The sequence below is a fragment of the Monodon monoceros genome, unplaced genomic scaffold (assembly GCF_005190385.1).
Source record: "Monodon monoceros isolate NGI ecotype Baffin Bay Population unplaced genomic scaffold, NGI_Narwhal_1 Super_Scaffold_5, whole genome shotgun sequence".
Lineage (NCBI taxonomy): Eukaryota > Metazoa > Chordata > Mammalia > Artiodactyla > Monodontidae > Monodon > Monodon monoceros.
Genome location: NW_021703782.1, coordinates 9,437,998 through 9,457,045, shown reverse-complemented (window position 1 = coordinate 9,457,045; position 19,048 = coordinate 9,437,998). Strand labels below are relative to the sequence as shown.

Here is a 19,048-nt window from a genome sequence, read left to right as displayed (position 1 = left end):
ACGTCTCAACAGATGACTCAATTTCGTTCCTTTTTATGGCTGAGTAATATTCCATTGTATATATGTACCACATCTTCTTTATCCATTCGTCTGTCGATGGGCATTTAGGTTGCTTCCATGACCTGACTATTGTAAATAGTGCTGCAGTGAACATTGGGGTGCATGTGTCTTTTTGAATTATGGTTTTCTCTGGGTATATGCCCAGTAGTGGGATTGCTGGATCATATGGTAATTCTATTTTTAGTTTTTTAAGGAACCTCCATACAGTTCTGCATAGTGGCTGTATCAATTTACATTCCCACCAACCGTGCAAGAGGGTTCCCTTTTCTCCACACCCTCTCCAGCATTTGTTGTTTGTAGATTTTCTGATGATGCCCATTCTAACTGGTGTGAGGTGATACCTTACTGTAGTTTTGATTTGCATTTCTCTAATAATTAATGATGTTGAGCAGCTTTTCATGTGCTTCTTGGCCATCTGTATGTCTTCTTTGGAGAAATGTCTATTTAGGTCTTCTGCCCATTTTTGGATTGGGTTGTTTGTTTCTTTAATATTGAGCTGCATGAGCTGTTTATATATTTTGGAGATTAATCCTTTGTCCATCGATTCATTTGCAAATATTTTCTCCCATTCTGAGGGGTTGTTTTTTCGTCTTGTTTATGGTTTCCTTTGCTGTGCAAAAGCTGTTAAGTTTCATTAGGTTCCATTTGTTTATTTTTGTTTTTATTTCCATTACTCTAGGAGGTGGATCAAAAAATATCTTGCTGTGATTTATGTCAAAGAGTGTTCTTCCTATGTTTTCCTCTAAGAGTTTTATAGTGTCCGGTCTTACATTTAGCTCTTGAATCCATTTTGAGTTTATTTTTGTGTATGCTGTTAGGGAGTGTTCTAATTTCATTCTTTTACATGTAGCTGTCCAGTTTTCCCAGCACCACTTATTGAAGAGACTGTCTTTTCTCCATTGTATATCCTTGCCTCCTTTGTAATAGATTAGTTGACCATAGGTGTGTGCGTTTATCTCTGGGCTTTCTATCTTGTTCCATTGATCTATGTTTCTATTTTTGTGCCAGTACCATATTGTCTTGATTACTGTAGCTTTGTAGTATAGTCTGAAGTCAGGAAGCCTGATTCCTCCAGCTCCATTTTTTTCCCTCAAGACTGCTTTGGGTACTCGGGGTCTTTTGTGTCTCTATACAAATTTTAAGATTTTTTGTTCTAGTTCTGTAAAAAATGCCATTGGTAATTTGATAGGGATTGCATTGAATCTGTAGATTGCTTTGGGGAGTATAGTCATTTTCACAATATTAATTCTTCCAATCCAAGAACATGGTATATCTCTCCATCTGTTGGTATCATCTTTAATTTCTTTCATCAGTGTCTTATAGTTTTCTACATACAGGTCTTTTGTCTTCCTAGGTAGGTTTATTCCTAGGTATTTTATTCTTTATGTTGCAGTGGTAAATGGGAGTTTCCTTAATTTCTTTTTCAGATTTTTCATTATTAGTGTATAGGAATGCAAGAGATTTCTGTGCATTAATTTTGTATCCTGCAACTTTACCAAATTCATTGATTAGCTCTAGTAGTTGTCTGGTGACATCTTTAGGATTCTGTATGTATAGTATCATGTCATCTGCAAACAGTGACAATTTTACTTCTTCTTTTCCAATTTGTTTTCCTTTTATTTCATTTTCTTCTCTGATTGCCGTGGCTAGGAGTTCCAAAACTATGTTGAATAATAGTGGTGAGAGTGGACATCCTTGTCTTGTTCCTGATCTTAGAGGAAGTGCTTTCAGTTTTTCACCATTGAGAATGATGTTTGCTGTGGGTTTGTCGTATATGGCCTTTATTATGTTGAGGTCGGTTCCCTCTGTGCCCACTTTCTGGAGAGTTTTTACCATAAATGGGTGTTGAATTTTGTCAAAAGCTTTTTCTGCATCTATTGAGATAATCATATGGTTTTTCTTATTTAATTTGTTAATATGGTGTATCACATTGATTTGCGCATATTGAAGAATCCTTGCATCCCTGGGATAAATCCCACTTGATCATGGTGTATGATCCTTTTAATGTGTTGTTGGATTCTGTTTGCTAGTATTTTGTTGAGGATTTTTGCATCTATATTCATCAGTGATATTGGTCTGTAATTTTCTTTTTTTGTAGTATGTTTGTCTGGTTTTGGTATCAGGGTGATGGTGGCCTCATAGAATGAGTTTGGGAGTGTTCCTTCCTCTGCAATTTTTTGGAAGAGTTTGAGAAGGATGGGTGTTAGCTCTTCTCTAAATGTTTGATAGAATTCACCTGTGAAGCCATCTGGTTCTCCACTTTTGTTTGTTGGAAGACTTTTAATCACAGTTTCAATTTCATTACTTGTGATTGGTCTGTTCATATTTTCTGTTTCTTCCTGGTTCAGTCTTGGGAGGTTATACGTTTCTAAGAATTTGTCCATTTCTTCCAGGTTGTCCATTTTATTGGCATAGAGTTGCTTGTAGTAGTCTCCTAGGATGCTTTGTATTTCTGCTGTGTCTGTTGTAACTTCTCCTTTTTTATTTCTAATTTTGTTGATTTGAGTCCTCTCCCTCTTTTTCTTGGTGAGTCTGGCTAATGGTTTATCAATTTTCTTTATCTTCTCAGAGAACCAGCTTTTAGTTTTATTGATCTTTGCTATTGTTTTCTTTGTTTCTATTTCATTTATTTCTGCTCTGGTCTTTATGATTTCTGTCCTTCTGCTAACTTTGGATTTTGTTTGTTCTTCTTTCTCTAGTTCCTTTAGGTGTAAGGTTAGATTGTTTGAGATTTTTCTTGTTTCTTGAGGTAGGCTTGTATAGCTATAAACTTCCCTCGTAGAACTGCTTTTGCTGCATCCCATAAATTTTTGATCGTCGTGTTTTCATTGTCATTTGTCTCTAGGTATTTTTTGATTTCCTCTTTGATTTCTTCAGTGATCTCTTGGTTATTTAGTAACGTATTGTTTAGCCTCCATGTGTTTCTGTTTTTTACGTTTTTTTCCCTGTAATTCATTTCTAATCTCATAGCGTTGTGGTCAGAAAAGATGCTTGATATGATTTCAGTTTTCTTAAATTTACTGAGGCTTGATTTGTGACCCAAGATGTGATCTGTCCTGGAGAATGTTCCATGCGCACTTGAGAAGAAATTGTAATCTGCTGTTTTTGGATGGAATGTCCTATAAATATCAATTAAATCTATCTGGTCTATTGTGTCATTTAAAGCTTCTGTTTCCTTATTTATTTTCATTTTGGATGATCTGTCCATTGGTGTAAGTGAGGTGTTAAAGTCCCCCACTATTATTGTGTTACTGTCGATTTCCTCTTTTATAGCTGTTAGCGGTTGCCTTATGTACTGAGGTGCTCCTATGTTGGGTGCATATATATTTATAATTGTTATATCTTCTTCTTGGATTGATCTCTTGATCATTATGTAGTGTCCGTTCTTGTCTCTTGTAACATTCTTTATTTTAAAGTCTATTTTATCTCATACGAGTATTGCTACTCCAGCTTTCTTTTGATTTCCATTTGCATGGTATATCTTTTTCCATCCCCTCACTTTCAGTCTGTATATGTCGCTAGGTGTGTAGTGGGTCTCTTGTAGACAGCATATATATGGGTCTTGTTTTTGTATCCATTCAGCAAGCCTGTGTCTTTTGGTTGGAGCATTTAATTCATTCACGTTTAAGGTAATTATCGATATGTATGTTCCTATGACCATTTTCTTAATTATTTTGGGTTTGTTTTTGTAGGCCCTTCTCTTGTGTTTCCCACTTAAAGAAGTTCCTTTAGCATTTCTTGTAGAGCTGGTTTGGTGGTGCTGAATTCTCTTAGCTTTTGCTTGTCTCTAAAGCTTTTGATTTCTCCATCGAATCTGAATGAGATCCTTGCTGGGCAGAGTAATCTTGGTTGTAGGTTCTTCCCTTTCATCACTTTAAGTATATCATGCCCCTCCCTTCTGGCTTGTAGAGTTTCTGCTGAGAAATCAGCTGTTAACCTTATGGGAATTCCCTTGTATGTTATTTGTCGTTTTTCCCTTGCTGCCTTCGATAATTTTTCTTTGTCTTTAATTTTTGCCAGTTTGATTACTGTGTGTCTCAGTGTGTTTCTCCTTGCGTTTATCCTGTATGGGACTCGCTGTGCTTCCTGGACTTGGGTAGCTATTTCCTTTCCCATGTTAGGGAAGTTTTCGACTATAATCTCTTCAGATATTTTCTCTGGTCCTTTCTCTCTCTGTTCCCCTTCTGGGACCCCTATAATGTGAATGTTTTTGCATTTAATGTTGTCCCAGAGGTCTCTTAGGCTGTGTTCATTTCTTTTCATTCTTTTTTCTTTATTCTGTTCCACAGCAGTGAACTCCACCATTCTGTGTTCCAGGTCATTTACCTGTTCTTCTGCCTCAGTTATTCTGCTATTGATTCCTTCTAGTGTAGTTTTCATTTCAGTTATTGTATTGTTCATCTCTGTTGTGTGTTCTTTAATTCTTCTAGGTCTTTGTCGAACACTGCTTGCATCTTCTTGATCTTTGCCTCCATTCTTTTTCCGAGGTCCTGGATCATCTTCACTCTCATTATTCTGAATTCTTTTTCTGGATGGTTGCCTATCTCTACTTCATTTAGTTGTTTTTCTGGGGCTTTATCTTGTTGCTTCGTGTGGTACATAGCCCTCTGCCTTTTCATCTTGTCTATCTTTCTGTGAATGTGGTTTTTGTTCCACAGGCTGCAGGATTGTAGTTCTTGCTTCTGCTGTCTGCCCTCTGGTGGATTAGGCTATGTAAGAGGCTTGAGCAAGTTTCCTGATGGGAGGGACTGGTGGTGGGTAGATCTGGGTGTTGCTCTGGTGCGCAGAGCTCAGTAAAACTTTAATCTGCTTGACTGTTGATGGGTGGGGCTCGGATCCCTCCCTGTTGGTTGTTTGGCCTGAGGCAACCCAACACTGGAGCCTACCTGGGCTCTTTGGTGGGGCTAATGACAGACTCTGGGAGGGCCCACGCCAAGGAGTACTTTCCAGAACTTCTGCTGTCAGTGTCCTTGTCCCCACAGTGAGCCACAGCCACCCCCCCACCTCTGCAGAAGACCCTCCAACACTAGCAGTTAGGTCTGGTTCAACTTCCCCTGGGGACACTGCTCCTTTCCCTGGGTCCCGATGCGCACACTACTTTGTGTGTGCCCTCCAAGAGTGGAGTCTCTGTTTCCCCCAGTCCTGTCGAAGTCCTGTAGTGAAATACTACTAGGCTTCAAAGTCTGGTTCTCTAGCAGTTCCTCCTCCCGTTGCCAGACCCCCAGGTTGGGAAGCCTGACGTGGGGCTCAGAACCTTCACTCCTCCAGTTGGTGGACTTCTGTGGTATGTGTTCTCCAGTCTGTGAGTCACCCACCCAGCAGTTATGGGATTTGATTTTACTGTGATTGCACCCCTCCTACCGTCTCGTTGTGGCTTCTTCTTTGTCTTAGGATGTGGGGTATCTTTTTTGGTGAGTTCCAGTGTCTTCCTGTCGATGATTGTCCAGGAGCTAGTTGTGATTCTCATGTTCTCACAAGAGGGAGTGAGAGCACATCCTTCTACTCCGCCATCTTAGTTCCTCCTCCTTTAGTAGATTTTTAATTACCTTTAATTCGTGCTATTTGGTTCTACTCAATTCATTTCTCTTGGGTCAATTTTGATATTTTCTGTCTTACTGGGAAAACATTTTTCTCTTCGGTTTTCAAATGAATTGCCAAGAAATTGCATTTGTATTTTCTTAGCTTTGTCTTATTTTTTCTTTTCTTTTTTTTTTTGCGGTACGCGGGCCTCACACTGTTGTGGTCTCTCCTGTTGTGGAGCACAGGCTCCGGACGCGCAGGCTCAGCAGCCGTGGCTCACAGGCCCAGCCGCTCTGCGGCATGTGGGATCTTCCCGGACCGGGGCACGAATCTGTGTCCCCTGCATCGGCAGGCGGACTCTCAACCACTGTGCCACCAGGGAAGCCCTGTCTTATTTTCTTAATTCTCTCCTATACTTATGATTTCTCTTTTCATTTTGACTATCGTGAGTTTTCCCTCTCACTCTTTTTTTTTTCACCCCCTTATTAGACTCTGATTCTTTAATCATGTTTCAGAGAGCTAGCTTTTGGACTTATTTATGCTTTCTATAACTTCTTTACTTTATATTAATGTCAAATAGTATCTCTTAGTTCCTTCTTCCTAGTTCATTTTGATACAGTTTGTATTTTTTCTAATTTCTTGTTTACTGGGTTCCCCCCCCGCCTCTGCCTTTTAAAAATATTAAAAGCTATTAAGGCCATAAATTTACTTCTGAATACAAATTTTGCTAGGTCACCTGGATTTTTATTATGATTATTAAATCATAGCTATTTTTTGTTGTAGCTTACTATGTAGATCATAATTTCTCTTTTGATTTCTTCTTTGATCCAAAGATTATCTAGGTCATCTCGTCATTTATAACAAAATATTTTTGGTACCTTTTCCTAAATTTTCTATATTACGTATCTCTGAAATTAGTTTATTGTTAATATAATTTCTGTTTTTTGTTTTTTGGAACTATATTTGTCTCTTCTACAAGGTATACTGAAATAACTCAGTATATTTGTATCTTTTTTTTCTTTGCTTTTTAAAAAATTTTTGAATTTTATTTATTTTTTTATACAGCAGGTCCTTATTAGTCATCAGTTTTATACACATCAGTGAGTGTATTTGTATCTTTAAAAATAAAATTATTAAAGCTCTAATAAGTTTTGCTTTATTACCTGCTGTGTTATTTGGTATATACAACTTTATAACTCATATTGGTCATAAACTGTATATTTTACAATTGTATAATCTTTATCCTACTCGATACTTTTTTTAACTCAAACTTATTTAATTAATTTATGTATTTGGCTGTGTTGGGTCCTCATTGCTGCTCATGGGCTTTCTCTAGTTGCAGCAAGCAGGGGCTACTCTTTGTTTCAGTGTACAGGCTTCTCACTGCAGTGGCTTCTGTTGTTGCGGAGCACAGGCTCTAGGCGCGCAGGCTCAGTAGGTGTGGCTCGCGGGCTCTAGAGTGCAGGCTTAGTAGTTGTGGCACACGGGCTTAGTTACTCCGTGGCATGTGGGATCTTCCCAGACCAGGGCTGGAACCCGTGTCCCCTGCATTGGCAGGTGGATTCCTACCCACTGCGCCACCAGGGAAGTCCCCACTCAATACTTTTGACCTTGAAACTATACCTCGATCGATACATGTTTCTCTGCATTTTTTGCAGAGAACAAAATAAAAATTAAAACAAAATACTATTTTCCCCAAAAGATGCACATTTTTCTCCCAGGTGTCCTCTTGACCATGAAAAGATGAGACCTTTAGAGTACTTTTATTTTCTGCCTCTCTTCTGTTTTCCCCTCGTTCTCTTCTTTCAGATCTTGGGAGTACTTTTACTTCTGCCTCCCTCCATCTCCCCTGCCTACAACTCTTTTATTTTGAATAGACTGTTTAGTACATCTTGAATAGATATCTATTAAAATTTCTTTGGGGATAAAGTCCTTTGTTTCAAGAGTCCTTATTTATCATGTAAGTTATACATTCTTAGATATTCGGTTATTATCTAAATGTATATTACATGATATAAACTGAAAGATTCGTTACTTATATTACCCTTTCTCATCATCTTCCCTGTTACCATGTCTCTATTCTGGTTTATTTTTTCTTATTCAGAACCCTTTCTCAATTATTTTTCTCAGTTGGGGTAACTGAGAAAATATACTCTCTCAATTCTTCCATATTTGCAATTTTTTTCCTATATCAAAGTGTAAGTTTTGTTGGTATGGAATTCTTTTCTCCTTGTCCCCTGTGAATGTTATTCAACTCTTTCTTTCTCTTTTTTTAAAATATAACAGATTAGAAGTCCAATGAGGAGCTGATTTTTTATCTTTTATAACTTACTTGCTTTTTATAGCTGGGTGCTTAAATATGATTCAGCATCCTTGAACTTTTATCCCTGATACCTTTTAATGTACATTTTCTTTTATTATAATACTCTACTTTTTGCAGTAATAAAATATACATAGTATAAAATTTACCATTTTAACCATTTTTAAGCATACAGTTCAGTGACATTAAGCACAGTAAACATTGTTGTACAACCATCACTGTCATCCGTCTCTAGAACTTTTTCATCTTCCCAAACTGAAACTTTGTACCATTAAACAATAACTCCCCCTTCCACAGCCCCATTCAAGCACCATTCTACTTTCTATTTGAATTTGATGACTCTAAATACCTCTTAAAAGTGGAATTATACAGTATTTGACCTTTTGTGACTGTCTTGTTTCACTTAGTGTAATGCCTTCAGGGTTCATCCATGTTACTATGTCAGAATTTCCTTGTTTTTTGAGGCTGAATAATATTCCCTTATATGTTATGTGTGTACCACATTTTGTTTAGCCATTCATCCATCGATGGACATTTGAGTTTGTTTCCACCTTTTGGCTTTTGTGAATATGCTGCTATAAACTTGGGTGTACAAATATATTTTCGAGTCCCTGCTTTCACTTCTTCTGGGTATACACCCAGAAGTAGAATTGCGGATCTTATGGTAATCTGTGTTTAATTGTTTTGAGGAACTGCCATACTATTGTATTTTCCATAGTGGCACCACCATTACACATTTTCATCGGCAGCACACAAAGCTTTTATTTTATCCACATCTGTGCCAATCCTTGTTATTTTCTGTTTCTTGATTATAGCCATTCTAATGGGTGTGATTTTAATATACATTTTTAATCTGTCAGTTTAAAAGAAATCTGTCTCCTATGCTAGGAGGGCTCTGTGACGTTGAACCTGAGAGTAGAGAACTCATAGCACCATGCTTGCTTGGTCTTCTGTTCTTAGAATATTTTATTTTTATAGAATATTTTTAGCCCATTTATATCTGAAATATAAATGACATGAATTCAGTGATTTGCAGTTATACAGGTCTGTATCAGTGTCTTAATCTCAGTTTCCTCATCTGTGAAATGAGGGTCTTTGGTGATTTACTTCCTAGATTGTCTGATTCAGCTGTAGCATCATTCGCATACTTACAGAATAAAGGTCAGAATTACTGCAAGGCATTTTCCAGCCCTCCATAGATAGTGGAAGTCCTCCCTTTCTACCTGTCTTCTCATACATACATGTTAAAGGCCAACAACACAGGTCTACTTATTCCCTAATCATCCTTCATAATCTCTTTTAATTGTTCCTTCTCCCTGATTCTTTCCTCCACTGATTCTAACCTCCCTTCACACTTTGGTTTGGTGGAAGTCTTATTCTAAACGTCAGATAACAGCTGAGATCTCACTTGAAGAAGTCTTCCCAGTTCTCTGTGACCTAAATTAATTTCTAAATTGTTATTCTCATAGACCTTGAATTTTTAGACTTATCACATTATGCCTTTTATTAGAAGGATGTGTGTGTGTGTGATTTTTATTTGACCCTTCCCCATAGTTTAATAAGGTTCTACACTGCTGGGACCATATCTTACTCATATTATGACGTTGTGCCTATGTCAGGGCAAGTAAGTACTTAGTATATTTTAACTGCATTTGAGCAAGAGTGGAAAAAACGTGTATTGACCAGTAATCAGTTTTGTGGCTTGGTGTTGCTATTTTGTCTAGGAAATGTAATCAACAATATTTTCAGTAGATTTTCTTTGTATTTTATATCTACCTTTTAGGACCAGTGTTTCTTAAGTCAGCAATAAAATTAACTACAGCAGGAACTTCATTAAAGCTACAATTTAGGATATGAAATATGAAAGATTTCTAACTTTACCCTGTACATTTCACATATATCATTAGTCACTGTTAGACACTTTGGTCTTGCTTTATATAATTCAGTGCTGGATGTGTATTTTAATGAGAGAGTTTTTGACATCAACATTTTTAACTTTCATCTAATTTATAATATTAACTTTGAGTTCATGGAAATAGCTGCCTCTATAGGTTATGGTTTGAAACTGCTAATAAGTTCAGTCAGTAATACATGATCTTTAGCTCCTAAACTGTGAATGGTAGATTTCACTTTTTGTTCAGATCTATGTCTGAATTGAAAGGGGTCACAGCGTCTGAATGCTGAATAAAGCAGTAGAATGCTAATCAGAAGATAGAAGTACTAGACTCACTCCATTATTAACTTATACTCTGTTCAGGAATCGACATGGGTATTGGTGTCTTTTCTAAACTGGTATTAATAGTCTCTGCTACTTGATAGTTTGTGAAGTGCTTCATCACCACCATTTAAAAAATGTTTTAAATTCTTGTAGCGTTTTGAAGTAGTTATCTATTATCCCTGTTTTATAGATGCGGAGATTGAGACTTAGAGAAATTCAGTCACTGAAGGTTTGGCTAGCAGTAAAATAAGTAATAGTCTTGGAACTAGACCCCAGGATTTACCCCACAGTTAAGACTGTTAGCTGCAATCATGCTGTGGTGTGTTTTTTTGTTTATAGGATTCTACATAAATGCGCTGATGTTATTATCAACAAGTTATCTTGAATGTCACTGCGGTGTGTGTGTATATATATATTCCATTGCATGTTTAAATCTGTTTCCCTCAGTGGTGTCTGGTAACAGATTAAGCTTCAGGGGTATGATTTTCATTACTTTCTCCAAGTGAATGATTTTGAAAGCTATCAAAAGCATTTTTCTATTTTTAAAATTTTCCTTCAAACCGATGTTTCCTTTCAGAATTACAAAATAATTTTAAAATCATGATTATCTGATGTTAACTGTTAATCCTTAAGTATATAATTAAAATTTTTGTTCAATACTTGATTAAAAACTATTTCTGAATTTTCTGTCTTTATTCCACAGAATGATAAATAACGCTGATCATCTCTAGAAAAGATATTGATTCACCTCATGTAAAGTATGCTCAGTTCCTTTCCAGTGGTGTAAGTATCTAATTCTTCTCTTAATTTTCATCCTCTCAATTGTTTTAATAAAATTTAAAAATCATTATGATTATGATCCACAAATGACAGCAGGCATTTGTAGAGTTGAAAGAATTTTTTCATAGTTATGTGGTAAGGAATGAATTTTCAAATCTATCAACTTTCTCTTTTACCATTTCTGTTTCAAGTTTGAAGTCTAACATTAATTTTCAATTGAACATAAAATTACATATAATTTTAAACAGCTTAATAGCCTAGAAATTTGTGAAACAGATGGCTGGTATTAAATACCTTGTGACAAGCAGAATATTGGAAGAATGCTACCTTAATGCTGCCTTTTGTATGCAAACTACTAAACACCTTAGCCATTTTCTTTACCTACTGGGGATAATAATGTAGTTAAGTCTGTTAGCTAATGTAACTGGTAGACTTTCTTTGGAGTCTGGCAAAAAATACAAATTGGATGGTGTTATTATGTAGAGAGGTTTTTTTGTGCTAGGACATGAGCTGTAACCACTAGTTCATATTAAATAGGCCTCTGAATAAAAGTATTCTAGAGTAGATAAAGTATCTATTAAGTACATCTTTAGAGTCTAGTGCAGAGTGCCTTTAGCGTAAGCATTTTCTAAAATTTGGTTCAACCAATATTTCAATTAAATTCCTTCTGTTTTGGTTGACAGTTCTATAATCCAGTAAGTAGACATTAAGATAGATTTTCCTTGTTATTTAGGTTTTTTGTTAAACTTTTTTCTTCTCTCATTGGCTTTATCATATATCTAAAAGTCTCTGGAATAGGCCAGGTGGTGTGAACTGTAGCCTGAGTTGCTGCTAAGTAGCTGTGTCCTTGGGAAAGGGAAGACACTGTGTTTGCTTTGGGCCTGAGTTTCCCTTTTTTAAAACATACAATTTATTTGTTAATGGCTATTTTCTATAGCCATTAGAATGTAATTAAGCATCATGAGGCCAGGAATTTTTGCCTAATTTGTTCCTTGTTGCATCCTCTCTGCCTTGTACATGGTCTGACACATAGGGGTCACTCAATAAGTGTTAGTTGAATGATTTTTGTCTAAATGGCCTCCTGTTCTCTGATTGCACACCTAATTTATATCTCCCTCTATAAACTTGCATGTTTTTATCAACACTAGGATTTTATTTTCCCAAATGTGTATAAGGTGGCTGTAATTTAAAAATTTCAACCTTAATTAGTGGTAATTTAAAAATAGCTATTAAAGTATGATTGTAAATTGAATATAATCTTATTTTTCTCGAAATCTTTTTATTATGAAAAGAACATTTTTATACGATTATCTGTAGTCATAGTCTCTCTTCTCTGCGTTAGTCAGTTCTGCCATTGGTTTGAATTATAGAATCATTTTACCATACTGTGAAGCTCAATCCCCAGCAAATCTTCATTTCTTACTTATTCTCACTCTTGTCATTTTCTTACTTTAAAACTGCCTCTCCTTTGATGGTAATGATAATTGTGTGTGTAATGTGCCATAAATAGTAAGAAGGGCCTTAGTACATCTTTAGTTGGTTAATATTATGACTGATGCAATAATGTGTTAAATCATCATGGAATAAATACCATGTATGACAAACAAAACTAATACATGACTAGACCATATTTTGCCTAGTCATTCTAGATAAAAAGATAAAGACAGCAGTCAAGCTGAAGAAAATGCTGTGTTATCCAATAAGGTCTTATTATCTGTTGATGATTTACAGGTAAGGTAGTTGTGTCATTTTTGCACATATGATTTCAAGATTAATCATTTGTGAATGCTTTAACCTTCATGATTTTAGGATTTAGTTTAAGAAAGTATGTTCTGGACCTCGGGCCTTATCCAAGAAGGGTTTACATATCCAAGTAGGGGTAAAATTTATTGTAAAATACGTTTACTATTATGGTCTAATAGTATGGTCTTTTAGAATGTCAGTTTATGAACTGAGGCATAATTCCTGAATTTAATTGTTCTTTTATGCTTCAGACATTGTCTGTGTTATTACAGTGTCAAAATTCTTCTCACATCATTTTCAATTACTGTTGGCCTGAGTCTGCATTCAGATTAGTAATTTGAAGTGAAAGATGTTCCTTATCCTGTGAACAGTTCTTCTGCTACATAGGAAAATTAATTCAGTTCTTACATGTTATCTTTTTCTGTTATAAAAGAATTGCTGGTATCATGGACTTAGATGACCTTTGTAGGTCATTTTAGCCATAATTTCATGATTATGCACTTAAACTAGGTGAATTATAGGAAATAAAATTCGAAAATGACAGAATGTGTACCTTTGTTTATGTTAATGCCACTGGAATATTGTTCTCAATATCCAAGAAAGCTTCTAATCTTGGCATTTTCTCAGTAAAATATTGTACCTTCAGTGTCATATGCATGATTTGATCCTGCTCATTATGCCACTATCACTCTGCTATATAGGAGTCATACATTTTATTCTAGCAATTGTAGATCTTTTTACTTAAGGTATATCTTTGTATTAGGGACCCCTCTTGGTGCAAGGCACAGACATCTAATTTAAACAAGGTGAAGCATAAAGGGAAGTTTATGCTCTTACATAACAATATAGCAAGAAGAGCAGGAGTGGACTTCCGTGGTGATCCAGTGGTTAAGACTCTGCGCTTCCACTGCAGGGGGCACGGGTTCAATCCCTGGTGGGGAAGAAGAGCAGGGATGAGGTAGGGGCTTAGGAATGACTAGAACAAGGGATATGAACACTGTAGAACTTTCCCCTTTGCTCTGCATTTCTTAGTATACCTGCTTTAGTTTCCTATAAACTAGCTTCTTCTGCATGGTGAGGAATATACCAGACTAACATCTTCCCACAGCTGAGCACAGTTACAGTGACTGTCCATCTTCCTTCTACTCTAACCTGAATATTTTGAGGAGAACAAGGCTTGGTTTCCTTGTGTGCCCACGCTGTTGGCCAGAAGGTAGGGTATTTTGAGTGACATCCCCAAGAACATGTGATTGGAAACAATGAGGCATTCTGTGCAGACAAAATAATAGGTGCCTTCTGTTATCTCCTTTTATGACTTTGGATTAAAAATGTTTCCCATAGTCAAGGAATCTGAAATAACACAATATTACATTGCTTCAGATACTGTGGAATCTTTAGTTCTGGTAGTTCTAATATAAGCTTTAGGATGGATACTTTTCAGTTAACAGGTTAAATTCTTGTAATTTATTTTAGTTTTATGCTAATATATACAGAGTGCTGTTCCATACAGAGAGACATTTGAAGAATTATATACAGAATACTATCTGCTCTGATATAAATGGGATAGGAAAATATCATAATTGATTTTTTTTGTCTGTATAATAAAACAGTCCTTGAAATCTCGTATCTAAACAAGGTCAGTTTATGATGAATTTTGAAAGTATGAAGACCTTCAAAGCATGAAGTTAGCAATGGACAACTCCATTTTCAAGAGAAAGGAATAATGTACAGAAACCTGAATTTACCAAATCATTAAGTTAAGAGGTAAATTATTTGGATTACTAAAGGGATTTGGCAGCTACTTTAAAAAATTTTTTTATTTTTTATGCTTTTGCGGTACGCGGGCCTCTCACCGCTGTGGCCCCTCCCGCCGCGGAGCACAGGCTCTGGACGCGCAGGCCCAGCGGCCATGGCTCACAGGCCCAGTCGCTCTGCGGCTCGCGGGATCCTCCCGGACCAGGGCACGAACCCGCGTCCCCCGCATCGGCAGACGGACCCCCAACCACTGCGCCACCAGGGAAGCCCTTGGCAGCTACTTTTAAAAAGAACTTCCTAGGATTAAGAATTAATGTGTTACTAAGCACTTGATAGAAAGGACCAAGGGCTGAGGGTTAAGATAGAAACTAAAGTGTCAAGTGTCTCTTATAAGCCATTAGGAAAATGTTTACAGAGCTTTTTCAACAAATTTTGAATGTAATATACCTACTGAAAAATGTACAAATCAGTAGTGTACAACTTGGTGAATGTTCACAGCTAATGTACCTATGTAATGTAACTAGCATAGAACAGAACATTACCAACACTGCATAGCATTTTAATAATAGAGCATTTGTGTTAATAAGCAGGGTTCTTTTGACATCAGTTAGGAGAAAAAGTAAATGAGTTACTCTGGTTGAAAGTTTTTTTTTTTCTCTCTCTCCCAACTAGCTGATGGTATGTTATGGGGGGTGTGGGGGAGGGGGTGGTATATGAAGCTAACAAGAAAATTAGCAGAGTACAGTTGTAATTGCCGAAGATTTAGAATAGCTAATAATTGGCAGCTGTCCAGGTGTCCGAAATAGAATGGCTAAACAAAACTGTGGTATATTCCTACAATGAAGTACTATTCAGTAATAAAAAGGAACAAACTGCTGATACATACAACATTGTAGATGAATCTCAAAAACTTTATACTGACAGAAGCCTTACACAAAAGAGTACATAGAAGTTCCATTTAGATGAGGTTCTGGAACAGACAAAACTAATCTGTCATGGGAAAAAAATCTGAGCAGTGATTGCCTCTGAGGGAAGAGGACAGGGACTGACCAGGAAGGGGCATGAGGGAACTTCCTGGGGTGATGGTAATATTCTGTAACTTCATAGGGGTTTGAATTTCACAGGTGGATGTACTTCTCAGAACTCATAGATGGTAAACATAAGATTTTCATATTTTATTTTATCTAAATTTTACTTCAAGAGAAAAACTACCTGAACAAATACTGAGCTCTAATTAATGATATACATGTGGAAGTATTTAGGGGGAAGTGTACAGATGTCTGTAACTGATTTTGAAATGCATCAAAAGATGAGATGAATAGAGGGATGGAGGCATAAAGGAATGGATGGATATGTAGTAAAGCAAGTAAAATATTAATGGTAAAATCTAGGTCGTTAGTGTATAGGCATTCACTATAAATTTATTTCAACTTTTCTCTGTGTTTAAAATTTTACATTATAAAACCTTGAAGGAAAAAAACTAGGCAATCAGGAAAGAATGTAATAATCATGAAAACAGGGCTTTTATGATGAATAGCTTGTCACAAATGAATATTGGAAGAGGGCAAAAGAAAATGTTTATAGGTATAAGGCAGATACTGTGGTCCATGGGCACAAATGACCTGCAGCATGTTATTTTAGGTCCACAAAATGTTTATTTTTATTTTTAATGAGCCTGTCTAAAACTAGAACTGTTTCACATAAAAATTATAGATTTCTGCCTGCTTATTTTATTTATTTTAAAATTTTATTTATTTATTTATTTTTGGCTGCGTTGGGCTCTCTCTAGTTGCTGCCAGTGGGGCTACTTTTTGTTGTGGTGCGTGGGCTCTAGGCACGCGGGCTTCAGTAATTGTGGCATGTGGGCTCTACAGCACAGGCTCAGTAGTTGTGGCGCACGGGCTCATTTGCTCCGCGGCATGTGGGATCTTCCCGGACCAGGGATCGAACCTGTATCCCCTGCATTGGGAGGCGGATTCTCAACTGCTGCGCCACCAGGGAAGTCCCGCCTGCTATTTTTAAAAGGATTTAGAAGACAAAGCAGTCATTGCAATAGAATAGAGACTCCAAAGGTAGATACAGATTTTTGTGGAAATTTTGTATATGATAAAGGTGGCATTTCATACCAGAGGAGAAGAGATGTATTACTCAGTAAAGCATATTGGACAAATGAGCTATCCATTTGGGAAAAGATAAAGCTCAAATCCTTTCACACTCATTAGGTAAATATAAATTCTAGATGGAGCAAAGATCTTAAATATAAAAAACTGTTACTAGAACCACTAGTCCATCAGTCGGTTTTATCTAAGTGGTTTAAACTGGAGATTTAAAAAAGGACAAAAGCCTGTGTCCCATATCATTTGATTCCAGTAAGTCCTGCCATATATTGGAAAGCAGAGTGATGCATGCTTTTGGAGTCAGTAAGGTTTAAATATTTTCTATGTCTTAATCAGACTTTTTTGCAAGCTACAAAAGCATTGTGGGCCTTAGTTTCCTCAACAATCAATCAATCAATATAAAACTTAAAAGAAAAACTACAGAGGGTTGTCGTCAGGAACTGAGATTATATTACATGAAACTCTTGCCCAATGCCTGCCTAGAGTGCATGTTCAATAAATGTTTAGTATAGAGGGATAGAGAAATAGATTTCCAACAGCTTAGGGGAACTGGCCCAGAGCAGAAATTTACCTGGAAAGGATGAGAAAATTCTTTGACATTTATTTCTATCAGCAGGCACTTACTGAGAGCCTGCTGCATGCCATGCAACCTATTTGGCACTAGAACTATAAAAATAAAAATAGAAGAAATTCCCACTTAAAAAAATCTTAAGAAAGTCAGGTTTTATAAGAAAGGAATTCAAGTAGTGAGAATTTTTATGATATTTGACAACTCCCTTGAACTTCATATTGTTATTGACTCTGAGACATTTTCTGGTGTGCTACAGTATCTTGTGTTAGTTAAAGGAAGCATAATGGAGAAGCAATTTCCTAAGAAAAATGAATAGTTCAGTTTGGCCACAACCACGAAAGATCCATTTCTTGGGATAACTATTAAGAGAGAATACATTACAGAGATGAAATACTCATGAAATTGCAAAGTGGTGGGTGAAATGGTGCTTGATAAATTTTTTTGTGTGCCTCTCTTACTTTTCCATTTAAATATTCTTGCTGGTTATTAGTATTTCCTTGGGCTAAGCTTACCAAACTGTTTGTCTACAGTAAATGAAGTCACAGAGTTCCTAGGTCAGTTTTGCTGATAAAACAAAATATTCCTGTTATTATAATATGATAATAATAATGTCTTAATCATTTTCAGTAAACAAGTTGATATAGAAATATTTTATCTTCTGTGCATTCTCAATACATAATGATATATTCTTTGGTAGATATTGTAAATAAAGGAACTTTAAAAAAAATTTTTTTTGTTTTAGTTTGCTGGAAACCATGTCTCACTATACAGATGAACCCAGATTTACCATAGAGCAGATAGATCTGCTTCAGCGCCTTCGACGTACTGGAATGACTAAACATGAAATTCTCCATGCCTTGGAAACTTTGGACCGTCTTGATCAAGAGCATAGCGACAAGTTTGGAAGAAGGTCCAGCTACGGAGGAAGTTCATATGGGAATACTACCAACAATGTTCCAGCATCTTCCTCTACAGCTACAGCTTCCACACAGACCCAGCATTCTGGAATGTCCCCATCACCTAGCAACAGTTATGATACCTCCCCACAGCCTTGTACTACCAATCAGAATGGGAGGGAGAATAACGAGCGATTATCCACATCCAATGGAAAGATGTCACCAACTCGCTACCATGCAAACAGCATGGGTCAGAGGTCATACAGTTTTGAAGCCTCAGAAGAGGACCTAGATGTAGATGATAAAGTAGAGGAATTAATGAGGTTAGTTCCTTTCTTATTCAGAGTCCTCCAAATGTTTATATTCTTAAGACTGATTTTGAGTAATGAAGCTGTATTTCAGCTCTTTACCTATAAGAACTGTGATGTCCCCTCCCCCTTTAGTGGTAAAGAAAAAAATTAAAATTTTTATGTTTTTAATTCAAAAACATTTAATTTTCTTCTCTACTTAAGTTCTTTCTCTTTGCTGCTTGATAAGTCTTTTCCATCCTCTCTGTTATCAAAGCAAAGGTTAGCCTTCTCTTTATGGCTCTAATCACTAACATCTGAATTTTCTGAATTTCTAACAAACACATTATAATCCTTAAACCCATTGTAAGTACTTGTTCTGATAGGTTGACTTTATCATGATATGTATACTCTTAATTTTTCCCTCCAACATGCCAATCAACAAAATAATTTTGACCATCTATTTGAAAAGCAATGTTCTTAAGCAGAAAAATAGACATGGTTTCTACCCCTAAGAAGCTAAAGTTCTAATTTTAGCAATAGATGCCATACACACACACACACACACACACACACACACACGCACACACAAATTTAATGTTATCTATTACAAAATAAGTGTAAACACTTAGAGTTTGAAACACTGAGAGAAGAAGTCCAGTTTCAACAGAGGTGATTAGGAGAGGCTTCACCCTGGACCTGGGACATTTTGAGGGCAGCACTGATGTGCTTTCCATTGTTGTGTCTCCAGGATCTAGAACTGTCCTTAGCACATGTTAAG

At 36.5% G+C, this 19,048-nt stretch overlaps 1 protein-coding gene across 11 annotated transcripts in view; it reads left to right on the top strand.

Annotated features, from left to right (window-relative positions):
* Positions 1-19,048, top strand: part of HMBOX1 (homeobox containing 1) — a 187,305-nt gene that overhangs the window by 72,513 nt on the left and 95,744 nt on the right. For all 11 annotated transcript variants that reach the window (XR_003790686.1, XR_003790685.1, XR_003790684.1 and 8 more), the window contains exons 2-3: positions 10,822-10,901; positions 17,827-18,303. Coding sequence is in view for 7 of the 11 variants with exons in the window: in XM_029201896.1 (XP_029057729.1) it covers positions 10,879-10,901; positions 17,827-18,303 (500 nt within the window). In the remaining 4 variants the exon portion in view is untranslated. The remainder of the gene's footprint in view (positions 1-10,821; positions 10,902-17,826; positions 18,304-19,048) is intronic.